The 15,532-nt window shown below is 32.3% G+C and overlaps 1 protein-coding gene across 1 annotated transcript in view; it reads right to left on the reverse strand.

Moving 5' to 3' along the window:
• The window catches only part of EPHA7 (EPH receptor A7), a 182,835-nt gene that overhangs the window by 122,976 nt on the left and 44,327 nt on the right, over positions 1 to 15,532 (reverse strand). Inside the window, 2 exon segments of the mRNA XM_077162427.1 lie at positions 3,260 to 3,595; positions 4,421 to 4,576. Coding sequence (XP_077018542.1) covers positions 3,260 to 3,595; positions 4,421 to 4,576 — 492 coding nt within the window.

A 15,532-nucleotide genomic window follows, 5' to 3' on the forward strand; every position in this document is an offset into this window, starting at 1 on the left:
ATCCAAAAAGGAAATCAAGAACACAATTCCATTCATAGTAGCAACTAAAAGAATCAAGTATCTAGGAATAAATTTAATCAAGGAGATGAATAGCTTATCCATTGAAAACTATAAAACAATGGAACAAAATAAAGAGTTCAAAAATACACCCATACAACTCTGGCCAATTGATTATTGACAAGGATGTCAAGCATAGTCAACAGGAAAAGAAAAGTCTCTGGACTATGAATGTGGTTAAAATAGGAACTGCTGTTGTGTATATGTAACCACATTAAAATGTTAAAACCAACACAAACAAACAAAAATATTCATGCAGTCTAGATTGACTAGCACATTTTGTGCGAGGTCTCCCCTTTTTCCAAAGGTAGAATGAATCATTCCTCTTTCTGGGTTTCCATATTGTGTTCCCTATGTTCTATAGTAGACACTGAATTGCAGTCACGTGGATTATCATTAGCTACATAGTTACATGTATATCTGCTGCAGTATAGACTCTTCATAAGGATGGGACCATCGTTCCTTATCTTTCCATCCTCAGCATTCCCACAGTGCTTCACACATACTAAGCACAATTGGTTACATTAATATAAAAAAGTAGCATTTAAAAATTCAGGTCTTAAGAACACTTACGTAATTATGAAGACCATATTTGCTCTAGAGAGCTTTGAAAGTAAAACAGAATGGAGATAATACTGCCATAAATGTGTAGGCTTCCTCCCTCACTTACTTTGTTAAAGAATATCTCCAATACACATAAGCTTAATCTCTGTATTTCTGCCCTTAACAGGTCAGTATCATTCCTAACAAAACATTTATACATATTTCAGCCAGTTTATGATGTCACATGTACCTAATAAGTAAATACCAAATTATAAATAGATAAATATTCATCTATTATGCTTCTTTATACACTTATCTTAAAATTATGAGTTTAAGAATGTAGATCTTAAGATAATCTGTGACTAGAAATTAGCCATATTTTATAAGAGTAAAACAAAATTAATTTCTCTCTCTGCCAGTATTATAATATATAATTGCCACTTCTGGGCCTCCATCATTTCCCCCCGCATTGCAACAAATAAAGATTTTAGTCAGTTTTACCTTGACAAGTTCAAAAAAAATGTTACATAAAAAGAGGACTCAAAAAGGCATTCATTTTGCTATTCACTGTAATACGATTTTAATGTCAACAGAGTTTTAAGATTTCTTTACTGTCATCTCACTTATCCGAATAATGCAGGAAGGTAGATATTATTTTATGCCCATTTTAACAACGTAGAACTTTAGTCATCCATTCAAGAGCATTAACTCATAAGTGACATAGTAGGGATTGGAACCTGGGTCATTTAACACCAGTGTCCCTACTCCTACCCTGAGCAAGGGACTAAGGCTCTTTAATGCACTTTCATTTACATAAACACTGACATGGAGGTCTCATATTCCTGAGATCCCAAATTCCAAATGTCATAGAAAAGGAACGACAAGGTACACATGCTTCTTTTCAAACACCGGCTGATTATTTTCGATCCTATCCTTTCCCACACACATATGGATTGTCTTAATAAGTCTTTTTTTTCTAAGCACTAGAGAGTTCCTGACAGGAGGGTATGACTGACCAGAGATCCAGATTTAAATTCATTATTGAAGTGACTGCAACATAAACTAGGTGGGAAGTGATGCTATTTGGTTAATGGAGAACAAGAATTTCAAGGATTAATGAAAGTGTTCATGAATAGTTGTGAATTTGGGAGATGTTTCAAATCACTCCCCCTTTAGAAAGAGGATACATATTGGTGAGTCAAGAGGTATCTAAGTCTAATAGGACTATAGTCACAACAATATTTCAGATTTCTTCTGTTAAAAATTAAGTTAAAACCTTTTAAATTACCACAGCTTACTGCTTTATTAAAAATGCACTTCCTACAAGAAATGAAAAAAATTAAAAAATGCACTTCCCCAGCAAAGAAATAAATAAGTTATTTACATTCCAAAAAAAGTGCACTTTTCTGAAAACAGGAAAAGTTAACAGTGTAAATTCTTGGGTTTTAGCATTTGTAATATAGTTGAGATGAGGCAATTGTGAACTAACAGTTTAATTTAAAAGCAAAACCCAGGTCTGTTCTTTATTTACCCTTTATTATATTATATTATATATTCTTTTCAAAAAATTTAATAGCTTCATTGAGGTATAATTTATATACCTACAATAAAAGTTACTTATTTTAAGTATGCAATTCAATAATTGTATAGTAATATTTAGTCAAAACTGGCATGAAAATGAAAAATAGATTAGTCTTTACCCAAGAATTCAGGATAAGACTGGTTAGTTTTGATAGTCAGCCAATGAGGAAGAGAACCTTGTTATAAACTAGCACTATGCTTACAAAAGTTGATGCTTTTAGTGTAGGTCCAATTTTATTAATGAGAATGCTGTGTTGATTACATCTACTACATATCATGTTCTTCCAGAGGTAAGAGTTTTTAAAAGATGGAGAAAGCCCGCTATTTTTAACCTTCTATCTATAATAAGATTTTTCTAAAGTTTTGTAAATCCTACAGTTTCTGAAAATTCTCTATTTTATATCTTAGAAAACCCACTCACCACAACAAAGAACTTCTTCGGAGGGCATCTCCAATATCGATAAGAAAATTAGTGAAAAATTGCCTTTAGGCTACCCTACAATTTCAGACTCACTTTTGAAATCATCATTAGATCTGCTGAATATTTATTCCAATATTATGGTCATCAACATGCTCACAAGTCTATTAACGAACTTATAATTTCCTCATGTGAACTGAATTCTCATAGACTACAAAGATTACATTCTATGGGGTAAATATTGGTTAGCACTATGTGAGACAGTACAACTCAACTCTTCCATTATTATTAAACATCATGTAGATCATGATTATGAGTATGTACGACACCAAAAAGTTAAAATGCAAGAAATATCTTACACCTCACTTTGACCAATACTTTCACTCTCCTCCTCCACCAAATCTCTCAATGCAGTTGCTTGTTTTACGTTAGTCTTAACTGATTTACAATTCGTCTTATTTCTTCTGTCAGATCTCAGGAGAAGTTAATGAGTACAGTAATGGTTTAACAGGAAGTAGGAGAAACAGCAAGGAAAAATAAAAGGTGTGAATAGGCCTAAGCTGGACTAATCAAATTCTGTGTAGCCAAGTTAACTAAACAGTCAACTCAATTCACTTAAGCAGAAACATTATTCTTTCAGTGAAAACATATACAACATACCTGCTTGACCAGTGGTGATACTGACAGCTGCAAAGAGCCTCTGGGATCGGCTTAAGTCAGAAACTCCATTTACAGCTTCAACTTCAAAAGTGTAATTAGCATGGGCTAGCAGGTCCACGACCGTGACATAGTTATCCTCTAATCCAGTCTGCTGGGGCATGTATCCAATGTTACTACCACAGGGCACACATTCACCTTGCTCCCAACTGCACCGTTTACACAATATTCTGTAGGTCACATCGTTTCTTCCCCCATTATCTGCGGGAGGGCTCCATTCCAAGCTTACTGTGGTTTGGTTGATGTTGAAAATGAGGTTCTGTGGTGCAGATGGAGGCCCTTTGAAAACCAAAAATAAATAAACAAATAAATAAACAGAGGAAAAAAAAAAGAAGGGATCTGTGTGGGGCCTTAAGCTAGTGGCTCAATTACGAAAGAGAAAACTAGGAGAAATGCTTTCTTTCACATAAACATTTCATTACCTTTACTAGAGAAGCCATATAAAAGCCTCCTTGAATTCACTTGGCAAGAAGCTTTATTTATTTTCCATTTAATATGTAAAAACCAAAACAGGATAACAACTGTCTTTGTACTTTTGCCACAGTCTTTGGCTAATTTTCTTCCAAGCAATTAAAAAAGAACAGTTAATGCACCTAAAAAAAAACAGTTGTGCAGTTGTTTTAAAATAGTTTTGCCATTAGCCATATAACAGAGAATACATTTATTCATTCTCAATGTGCCCCAGAATGATTTATAGTAGTTGTCTGGAATTGGCTTTGGATTTGGGTCTCTCAAATATTCATTAATTAAGGCACCAAGACATGAGATTTGCTCTCTTTAGTGATGGAATCTTAATCCAGAAACCATTACTTTTTAATCACACTTTAGTGCCATGCAAGACTCAAATAAATTTTATATTTCATTGATAATTTTAAGGTACATGTGACAAATGTAATTTAAATGCACCTCGATTTTGCTGACATGAAAATTACAGTGGTATCTATTTTATATTATTGCTTAACGTAACTGTTCATGGAAAAACTTCAGAAAAATTAAGAATATTTTCACAAATTCCACTTATCTTACATATGTCACTCACAATGTTACAAATGAGCGGAAGGCATCTGTAGCTCCTTTTACATTTTCATATTTGTATCAACTTACTTGTGCATGCAATAGACGGCGGGTCAGATGGAGCCCTATAATAACCATCTTCACATTCACATCTTGAAGAGCCTTCTTTATCAGAAAAACTATGAGTTGGGCAACGAGAGCACTGAAGATCTTGAGAGGAAGATTTGTAGAACCCACGGCCACAGGCTGGGTATGCAAAAGAAAGTGAAAATAGGTACATGAGGGCAAACAGAACTCTTTATAAATGTTAGTAATATTTCCCAAAGACTAAAATATGAAATTCGATTTGTGAAAAAATATCTTTATTATAAAATATTTAATTTAGTGGATCAATAACCCAATTTTATGGTACTGTATTTTAAAACAAAGTAACAATAAAAAATGATACAGCAAACTTGCATCTGCAATCAGCATCACAAGTCCAGAGTCTTGGGCCCAAAACTGAATATAAACTTATTTAGACAAAAATTTTAGGGCATTTAATTCAGAGTAACTTGGATTTCAACATAATTGTTTTGTGGTCTGTATTACCACACTTCAGAGTTATGCTTTCTTAACCTAATATGAACCTGTAAATGAACTTTTTGTGTCCATTTATTTCATATTGAAAAATATAAATTAATTTAAATTATCAGTCTAGTTATAATAATAATGTAAGATTTCACTTGACCACAATATAAACATATAGTTGCAGAAAAAATCAAGATACAATTTCAACTAATTTAAGGTATTAAGCTGGCTGCTTTCCATTAAGTGAACTTCCTTATTACTAAAAATAATGAAATCTTATAAATAGGAGATTACTGTACCAAAAGCAACAAGGGGGAAATTCTAAACTCTAAACTAGTTAAAACTATGTTTCACCTCTGCTGAGAAAGATTAAGACTGCAGACACAGCAACTGCTCTCAGCAGTGAAAAGACAGGTTCAGAGAATGTCTCTGGCACTTTCTTAGGAAGTTACTTCTACTTGCTTAGATTCTCTTTGTTATTAAATCAGGTAACCATGAGCCATTTAATATCACTAGACATTTTATATATTTATATTATTTAAAAATTAAAATTTATTTTTTCAACATTTTTTTATTAATTAAAGGTTATTATACATTGAATATGTTGAACAAATTCAGTGTATTCTACATGTTTATTAAATTAACATCTATTTTATTTTAGTTACTAAGAATTTTTTAATATCATATCCATAAAGTGCATATATAACTTAAATTAAATTTTAACTCAGTTTCTTATTTTCAAGTTTATTTTAATATTCTCAACTTAGGCACAATACAGAGACTAATTACACATTCACTCTTGACCACAGTGTGTGTGTGGGGTGGAGACAAGAACAAATCTTTCTTATCAAGATGGTATATTCTCCACAAAGAATGTGAGTCTCTACTCTCGCTCACTGGCAAAATATTTAATATGTAATTACGTTATAATTGAGAGTTTAAATCATCTGTTGAGCTCCAACAAAATAAGACTTTCACAAGAACAAGATGAGTATTCTAGATAACTTTAGAAATTCAATTTAAAGAAACGCTTTATTACTATGAATGAATGAATGAATGAATGAAATTTGCCAGAACTACAATCATCTCTTTGTAAATATATGACCCACTACTGAACTCAGAAGCCATTTGGCTACTTTGGCCATGTTGCCTTTAGTTGATTTCATCAATTCATACAAGAAGAAAGCACTCAAACACATTACACAAAGAAGCTTAGTGCACCTTCATCTCAGTAGCAACTATTACAATTCTATGGCACAGACAGAGCAATGAAATTGTTTACAAAATAACATATCAAAAATAAAGCACTTTAAAACATTTCTGGAGGTATGATCTTGTGACATAAAAGAATGGTTTACAGGTAGAGTAAGGGATTTAGCATGACTTTCTCAGGATGGAAATTTCTTTTTCTTATGTTAAATCTTAGGGACAGTTTAAACATTCACTGTATTTTGCTGTATGAATTATCTGTGATCCAGAGAGCAATGTGACTGAATATTTTATAATATCTCAGGGATAACATTCCATAAAACAGAGAAGGCAATGCTTTATTCACAACCTGTAGCTTGATAGCATTAAAGACTGGAGAAGTAAAGAGAGAGAGAGAAGAATAGGAGAGAAAGGTGTATGCTGACAGCCTTTAATGACATATATGTGTCTATGCATCTATTTGCTTTCTTTTTTACATGGAGAGGGAAAGGTCAAAATGATTTGACATCTATTAGATAAGTCCCCCAAAATTAGTAGGTAGCCAACCACCATCAGAATTCTCTTTCTCCTATTCCAAATAAAAGCCTCTAACTAAAGGGTTATTCCCATTTTTCCAACAAATAAGGAGGTACCTGTCTTTTTTAACCTACATGATTTACAAAACATATACAACACCCAAAGTAGAGAAATTTAAAACTTATCACTCCACTTTCAAGTTACATTAAATTCTGTTACCATTTTAACAGATGGGAAAACAGATTCGAAATAAAAGTAATCTGAGTTCTTCAAACAATTCCATTTGTCTAGGTTAAAACTGGATTTAGAATGCAGGACTGCTGACACCCGGCTATGTGTTATTCTAACAGCTTTTACTGCTGAATGGCCAAAGTTTTGCCCTTATGAAATGGTCTCAAGGGCTGTTGCAACCCTAAAGATGAATTTTCAATTTTCCCGTATTATACTTTTATTATATACTACTATTAATGTAAAGCCATTACTTTAATTTAGAAAACTACGAAATAATACCTTAGCACACCTTGTGGAGAAGATCCTAAATCAGTATTCTGAATTTCACCATGCATTTTGGCACGAAAGATGTCTCTGCAAAATTATGGAGTGCATGTGTGGCTATCATTAAATAGATAATGACAGTGGCAATACTGGAAAAATGTGGTCATAAATGTCTTAACATTTTTCTTTGAAGTAATATTCTGTCTCAGTTAAGTTAATATTGAAAATAATAAGTTGTAACAAGACAGTTTTCACTTAACCTCTAAGAGACTATCAATTTAAAGCTATTAAAAATAAGTACAAAATCTTTAGAGCTAGGTGTTAAGAATAAAACCAAGAACATGTGAAGACATAAGCCACATCTCAGGATAATAATGAGCAATTGGGTGGTAAAACCTTTGGGAAAGAAGTAACAGATGCTCCTAAAATTAGAAATTATGATGAGCTATGTGAAATAGAGTGAAATTCTCAATGAAATCAATTGGCATATCTGGGTGCCATCCACATAAGAAAGAATTAGATGAGCTGTACAACTGTTTGCAAAAGACTACAAAGAAATACAAGCAATTTCTGTTCTCTATAAAAGCAACCTGTTTTCCAGAAAGAACTAATAAAAATCTTTAGAGGTAAATGCCTTTTGATAACACAATCAAAGACTAATCCACGTTACAAATAACTGAAGTATACAAGGATAACTCTTTAGGAATTGCACAATAGCAGGGTTTTATAAGTTTTTCTTCCTTTCCTTTATTTCTCAATATGATGTTTAACAGCATACGAACTAGACCATAGTCTGGGTACCCCGGTATGTTAGTTACTTTAAGAAACAATCTATTTCAATTTCCTGCCTTTGATGGTTTTGTGTTTTTAACTGAACATTGTTTTAAGAGTAGTATTTCAGAGTACTGATGAAGATCAGGGCTTCATCAACAAATATATATATATATTTTTGTTTTAAACATTTTACTACTTTTGTAAAAATAATCTTTCACCTATTAGTTTAACAACAGTATTTTTCAGTGTTACTGCACAGGCCTGGGATCAATTTTCTCAACTGTTTTTGTTTTTTTTTTTTTGTTTGTTTCTTTTTCAATTCTTAGGGCATTAACGAATAAAATAATATAAGTTTATTACCCTAAAGTCAAAAACTGTAATCTTGTCAGATTTCATTACCTAAGTAAGTTTTCGCTTAGTCCATTGTTTAAATGGAAAACTGCCAAAAAAAAAGGAATCTAAGAACACATGAAATTTCTATATGCTACCCAGTAGCAATATTATTTACTATATCTACTGAATTTCATTACAACATAGTATATAACATATGTTTTCTATTGTAATAAATAAATATAATTTATTATATTTGACTTCAACTATTTTAAATAAGAATATATTGTCCCTATATAATTAAACCGGTTCAGATATTTGGGTTATTAAATGCTTTAAAATATAGATATATAAAAGTCAGCAAGCATTCCCATTTATAAATGCATTTCTTAATAACACTGTCACAGACTAGAAAGATATTTAAATACATAAAAGATTTGACACTAAAAGCTTATATGCTGATTCTCAAAACTCTCTTAACAAATAGGTATTCATAGTGCCTTCAGTGGATGTCAAGTATTTAAGCAATGCAGCCCCAGGCTTCTGAATATACTTGCAAGAGTCAGTGTGTGGAATAGCCTAGGTACTGTTGTAATTCCTCTGTATTCTCAAAAAAACAATCCTAAAGACCATCCAAAAAGCCAAGAGCAAATTGCCATTCCTTACGTCTTTTTAAACTAAGCAGTTAGGTAAAGAGGAACATCTCTCTCATTGGCATGAGAATGCAGATACCCAGACTTATCCAACTTTTTTTGGTTATGACCTTTACCAGTTAGGTGGGGGGAAATCCTACTTTACTACAAATTAGTTGTCCCAGAAACATCACATACCTCTACAGGTTCTTGAAAGTCACGAAATGTTTCCTGATTCTTAATGGGCACTTTTTTGAAAAATCAAGCCCTAAGTTTCATCTCAGACACCAAGACCCACGGTGACATCCTCATCATTTAGGTACTGATAAGACATATACTAGTCAACTGTCTTTTGCTGCACAATAGGAAAGCCTTGAAAAGACATTAATGCCTTGGCCTCATACCAATAATCAAATCATTATAAGGGTCTGGGCACGTCTACATTTTAAAAACTTTCCAGGTATTGAGATTGTCCTAGAGGTTATAGGTCTTTTCTCAGATTAACAAAGTCTCTAATGAATGCATAATAATCAAGTATCTTTAGCATAAAATCAATGAGGTAAGGAGAGATATTACTGAGAAACTTCCATATTGAGAAATTGACATAGGAAATATACAAATGGCCAATAAACACAACAAGAATTGCTCATCATTATTCGTCATCAAGAAAATACAAATCAAAACCCATAACATAATACCGCTCATACCCATTAAGATAATCATAATAAAAAAGACAAATAATAAAAAATGCTAGCAAGGATGAGAAGAAATTGGAACCCTCATATGCTGCCTGTACACTGAAAATTCTGCAGCCACTTTGAAATAAACAGTCTGATAGTTCCTCAAAAGATTAAATAGAGAGCCAGCAATTCAAATTCTAGGTATATACCCAAGAGATATAAAACACATGTCCATGCAAAAATTTGTATACAAGGGTTTTATTTATAACTAACAAAAATGGAACAGCCCAAATATCCATAAATTAATGACTAAACAAAATGTGGTATCTCCATACAATGGAATATTACTCAGTAATAAAAAGAAATGAAGTACAGATAACATGTTGCAGGATGGATGAACCTTGAAAACATTATGCTAAGTGAAAGATTTTAGTCACATTAGACCACATATTGCATGATTCCATTATATGAGATGTCCAGAATGGACGAAATGGAAACAAAAAGTAGAATAGTGTTTGCAAGGTGCTTGAAGTAGTAAGGAGAATAAGGTTTGACTATTAATGGATATGGGGTTTAGTGTGGGATCATGAAAATGTTCTAAAATTGATTATGGTAATGTTTGCACATCTCTGCTAAAACACAAAAAATCCACATTGAATTGTATGCTTTAGTGTATGAATTATATGGTATGTGAATTATACCACAAAAAATCTGTTACATACAAAAAATCATATCTATAAAAACACTACCATAAAACTGAACATTTAGTAGGCAAACACTAAGAAAAATAGCAAAACGTATCTGTTGAGAATGTTAATTGGCCTTTCTAATACATATGCTCTATGTTCATCTATTTTTATAAAGTTGTAGTTAGATCTAATGAAGTAACAAATTACAAAAAAGTGGAAAATATATTGTAAATATCTTATTTTTCCCCATTTGCTAATGTAGGATATATTTTTAACGTTTTATAAATAACTTATCTAATGTGTTTAATCTGAACAGTAGTCATTTTACCACATTAAAGAAATAAATTCTTAACAACACCACATTTATATTTAAGGAAGATTTTTGATATATCACATAAAAGTAGTTAGTTGTGATTGGACATCTGAATAGGATTGAAATATTCTTATTTTTACCACATTACTTTGCCAGACAAGCACTGTTTTCCTCTTTCTCTTCCCACCCTCCTTCCCCAAGGGCTAACTGAATGCGGCAAGTTTCAGCTTCCTCAGGTTTTACTCCATTCCCAGACCTGTGATTTTAAGCACAATTGAACATTTTCTGAAGGAATCATGTGAATTTTTACTGAAGGAATTATGTGTATGTGTCTCTGTGTAAAGTATGAGGCTTTGCAGATGTTTCCGGGCTGTAGTTATGCAGCTGCAAGGAGTCAATTAATTATGAACTATAACTGGATTGTTCTGTAACTGAAACTTTCTGGGCTTTAACATTATTGCAGAATCTACATCCATACCTAGTTAGGGTTCTAATGAATGCTGTTATTTTATTTATTGCAGATGGACATTTTACTTAATTCAGGCAAAGGCAGTCTGTTTCCATAGGAGCTTTCAAATATTTGTGTCATATTAATGTCTCTGCTTTTAGAATGCAAAGGGGAAAGCACAGCTTGTAGAAATAGTACTCCCGCTGCTCAAAGTGCTGACCTCATCTGGGACAGACAGACCCAGATTCTGTTTTTTAATCCTATTGACACTGCCTCAGTGGGAATAATTACAAAAGTCCGTCCGAAATCCAGACCTCCTGTTACTGATATGCTATGATTTCTCACACTGAGAATAGGCAGCGGGCAGGGAGGATAAAAACATGATGCAACGAGTAAATATTCATATTATCCTTCAACTACCTTGTAAGGTTTTAGACAAGAAATGGTGTAGATTACAAAGTTTGTGATAACAGGTATTGAAGTGCTGAAAATAATGACGGGATTTTTATAACTAAGAAGAAAAAATCATTTTGGGCATTATAAATATATACATACACATATTTACTTGAATAATATTTTATTGACATTATATAATGGGAAGGAAACAGACGCAAAAGGAGAAACTTTTAAGTTTTCTTTTTAAGATTTAGAATGTAAAAGGAAATAAAAGCAAAGCATTATATATATATATATAAACACAGTTTTTTCTCCTTTATTAAATTATTGACTGGAATAGTGTCATATACTAGGACTTTTGCTGAAGTCTGGTATTTTAACTTTTAATTTTACCAGAATAGCTCCTTAATTGGCATTATCAAAATGATTTTAAAAAGGGGAAAAATGTCAAATTAGAACTTTCCAGATGTCTTTTGTCTTCTTACTTATTCCTCTTTATAAATATTAGGTTATGTTAAAGAGGTAAAGTGATATAACAAAACAGAACTAGAATTTAACCCAAAAGACCTGTGTTCAAATCTACTCCACCACTTAATAGCATATGATCTGGGCAATGTCAATTCATATCACTGGGCTTTAAATTTCTTTGCTGCACAGGGCTTTTGACAGGCAAATGAGATGAATATAAATAATCTTTAACTTTAAAGTGCTATAGACACTACTTATTTTTTATATTTCTATTTTGCATGTTTTTTTTTACCAGTAGCACAGTAATCAATTATTTAGCCATAAAATTACCTATAGTTGTTTTAATTGAAATACCATCTTTGAAAACATATATTTCTACCACCTCTCACTCCCACAGAAAGCACATATAGCCACACACACGCATTTAACCTTTCAGTGTGTGCCAGTAAGAGCCTGTCTTTCACAGATGCTAAACAGGCTATCTCCACATCTGCATGCCACCCCTGACAGGGCCTGCGCTGCCTGTCAGGCATCCCTCTGCTAGTAATTCACCTCCAGGTCTCCTGCACCACTGATGTCAAACCTGCTATGTGTTCCCAGAGATGTGCACATTCATTTTGGCTCATGAAGTAAGGAGACAGAAAGAGAATTATAAAATCCAGTAAATTATTTAAAATCAACTTCTGTAAAAGGCAAGAATCGAGATAAAATACAAATCCCTTTTGATCTCACTCAATATTGCCCTCACAGTTTCATTCCCAGAGACCACCGTATAGATAAAAATTGAATTAACTATGAAATCTTCTTGGGATTTAGAAACCCCATTGGAAAGGGACGAAGAGCTTAACCCTAATTCAACTCTATGGCAAAAGGTATTACTATGGGGTTCCCATGGACTAAAAACACTTCATTTAGGGGAGGCTAGCTAAATAAACTCGAACGTTACATTACTTGTTTTTAGTAAGTAAAATAAGTGTGGTTTGAATATGCCACAGAATTATTTAATATTACTAAAAAATATTCTTGAAGACATTTCATTATGAACAAGAGGCAGCAATAAGAATTTTCAAAGAGTAATCAGTCTTATGAAGATTTCAGACAGGAACACACAGACAAAAACGTTCTGTGGGAGCACAATTTACTACAGCATTTCTGCCACTGCCAAGCTTATTTTCAAATATTTCTCTTATTGTTATGCATAAATTATGCAAATTAAGTTTAACTATTCATTCTCATTACACTAAATTATTCTTTGCAAGTTTCAAAATAGAAAGGTCAGAAAAGGGGTTTCTCTACACGAAAAGAGGAAATCTATATATACTTGTGAGAATTCTTCTTTTCAAAGGTCAGAACTTATTTTTTTACTTAATCATTTTTAAAAACATTTCCCAAAAGATAATATTCATTTTGAGTCATTTTATATAACAGATATTTTTAATTTCATACATAAGTTCTCACCTTTCAATGATTCTAAAGATGCAAAAAGGCTTGTCCTGAACTAAGTTTGAGTCCCACCTCCAGCATGTACTAGCTATGTGAACTTTGTAAATTGGTCAAAGTTGTCTGAGCCCGGTTTTTTCATATATAAAATAGAAATAGAAATAATAAGCCTACCTCATTTGACTGTTTTGAACAAGAGGACATAATCTATTTGAAAAACTTAAAACAGTGCTTAGCATAGAACAAGCACCCAATAAATATAATTATTTTTAAATGTTAATTTCCATGTAAAGTTTTGATCCTACTCTGTTTCAGCCCCTCATAACCTCTGAACCACTTTTTCACTAGCATATGTATATGCAAACAAGAAATGCAAATGATTAACCAAATATATCCTAATTACTCATTCATACCCCAATCAAATAATTATTGCTTTCCTACTCTATATCCAGCATCATGCAGACAATGAATCAAAAAGGTATATTTGCTAAAATATGATGATCTCTGGCACTAATTTATCTTCTTGACCGCTAGCATCAAATGGTATGGGTAAGGCTTTGATTGTGTGCTTAGTTAATTACATTTCTGATGTTTCATAGGAAATAACACATAAATTATAAATATAGTGTTTTAATTTCAGTCTTTCAATCTTTTACAATGCTGATTATCTCCATTTCAATGGCAAATACAGACTCTCAAGTCACCTTTTCTTCCAAGGCTGCAGCATTTCATCAATGTGAAGCAAGAAAATTACTCAGTACAGGTAGACATGCAGGAAAGTGTGTAGGGACATGTATTGACTAATTATATTTAAAATGGAAAGCTATTTGCATTAGTTATTGGCTTTTTATGAATGGGGCTAATGATGGATCTAGCAATATTAAGTTATTTCAAGTTCAGAAAAATTTCAGTTGGACAAGAAATATGTATAATAAGTCCACAAGTTCTCACATTTACAGGTAGAACACAAATGGGAGAGATTTCATCATATTGAGTAAAGTAAATATATTTCATTCAAGTCAAAGGTTTAAAACTAGACTATTTTATGAATAACTCACCAATAATGTTTTTCCCCAATATAATTAATCTACATATCTGTAAAAAAAGCTTATAAAAAAAGAAGTAATTGCATCTTAAATTCTTAAATAAAGAGCAGTCCTTTTATGCAAATCAGTCCAGGACATGGAATTTTCATTATTGGTTTTCTGAAATAATTTAAAAAATGATTAAAACAAAATCATCAGTTAAAGCAATATTTCTATTTATTTTGTGAAAGGCTATTTGTTCATTATTTAGTCACTTATAAAATTGAATCAATACTGCATTTTACGAAGCAAATAATCTTAAAGCAGTTCAAGGCAGTTCGAACATGTGGGGAGATCCATAATCATTTTTGTTATGTCAGTGGAAAATTTTTTGTAGATCATGAAGAAATCAGTTTACACTGAAGTATGACATTTTGAAAAGACGTGTCAAGATAAGGAGGGGAGTCACTCAATCTTTAATTCTTAAAAATAAAGGAAAATAACAGGCAAAATAAATTCTTAGAAAGGATTATTTGAGTTCAATTCTTTTTCTCAGAAACAGAGCCAACTACACAAAAATGGAGATTCAAAAAGACATATAAATGCATAATTGTGAGGCAAACAGAATTTTTAGATAAAAACAAAATAATAAGCCTTCTCTGACTGGATTTCCATAAATAATCTGTCAATTAATTGTATGTTTTTTTATATCCCTACCAAACAAATAATCTGACACAGCTCTATCTCTGTCTTATACAACTAGCATTTTGTAAAAAAGATAATGTAGGTTCTAGAAGATTATCATTTAATTATACTTTTCTTTATTATTATTTTTTTTCATGGGCAGGCTCTGGGAATCGAACCCAGGTTTCCAGCACAGCAGGTGAGAACTCTGCCACCGAGCCACTGTTGCTTGCCCCTTAATTATACTTTTAATTACATCTCTAGCAAAAACAACAGTAATATTACATATATTATCTTTATTTTATTTCCCTTCCTAAGGATATCTAATTCGACCTTCTTGAATCAGTTAAAAGCTTTACCTCTTCCATGATATTTTCTGACTTCCCAAGGGTAGCAGACAGCTTGCCTTCTGTAGAACATACCACAATTATGGCATTAACACTGCAGTAATTATTTTCTGTATGTGTTTATCTCCTCTAACTCACTGTGAGCCCCTGAAGAGCACGGATTATAGGTATCCATGGACCTCCAAA

This window comes from Tamandua tetradactyla, chromosome 5 (genome assembly GCF_023851605.1).
Source record: "Tamandua tetradactyla isolate mTamTet1 chromosome 5, mTamTet1.pri, whole genome shotgun sequence".
Taxonomy (NCBI): domain Eukaryota; kingdom Metazoa; phylum Chordata; class Mammalia; order Pilosa; family Myrmecophagidae; genus Tamandua; species Tamandua tetradactyla.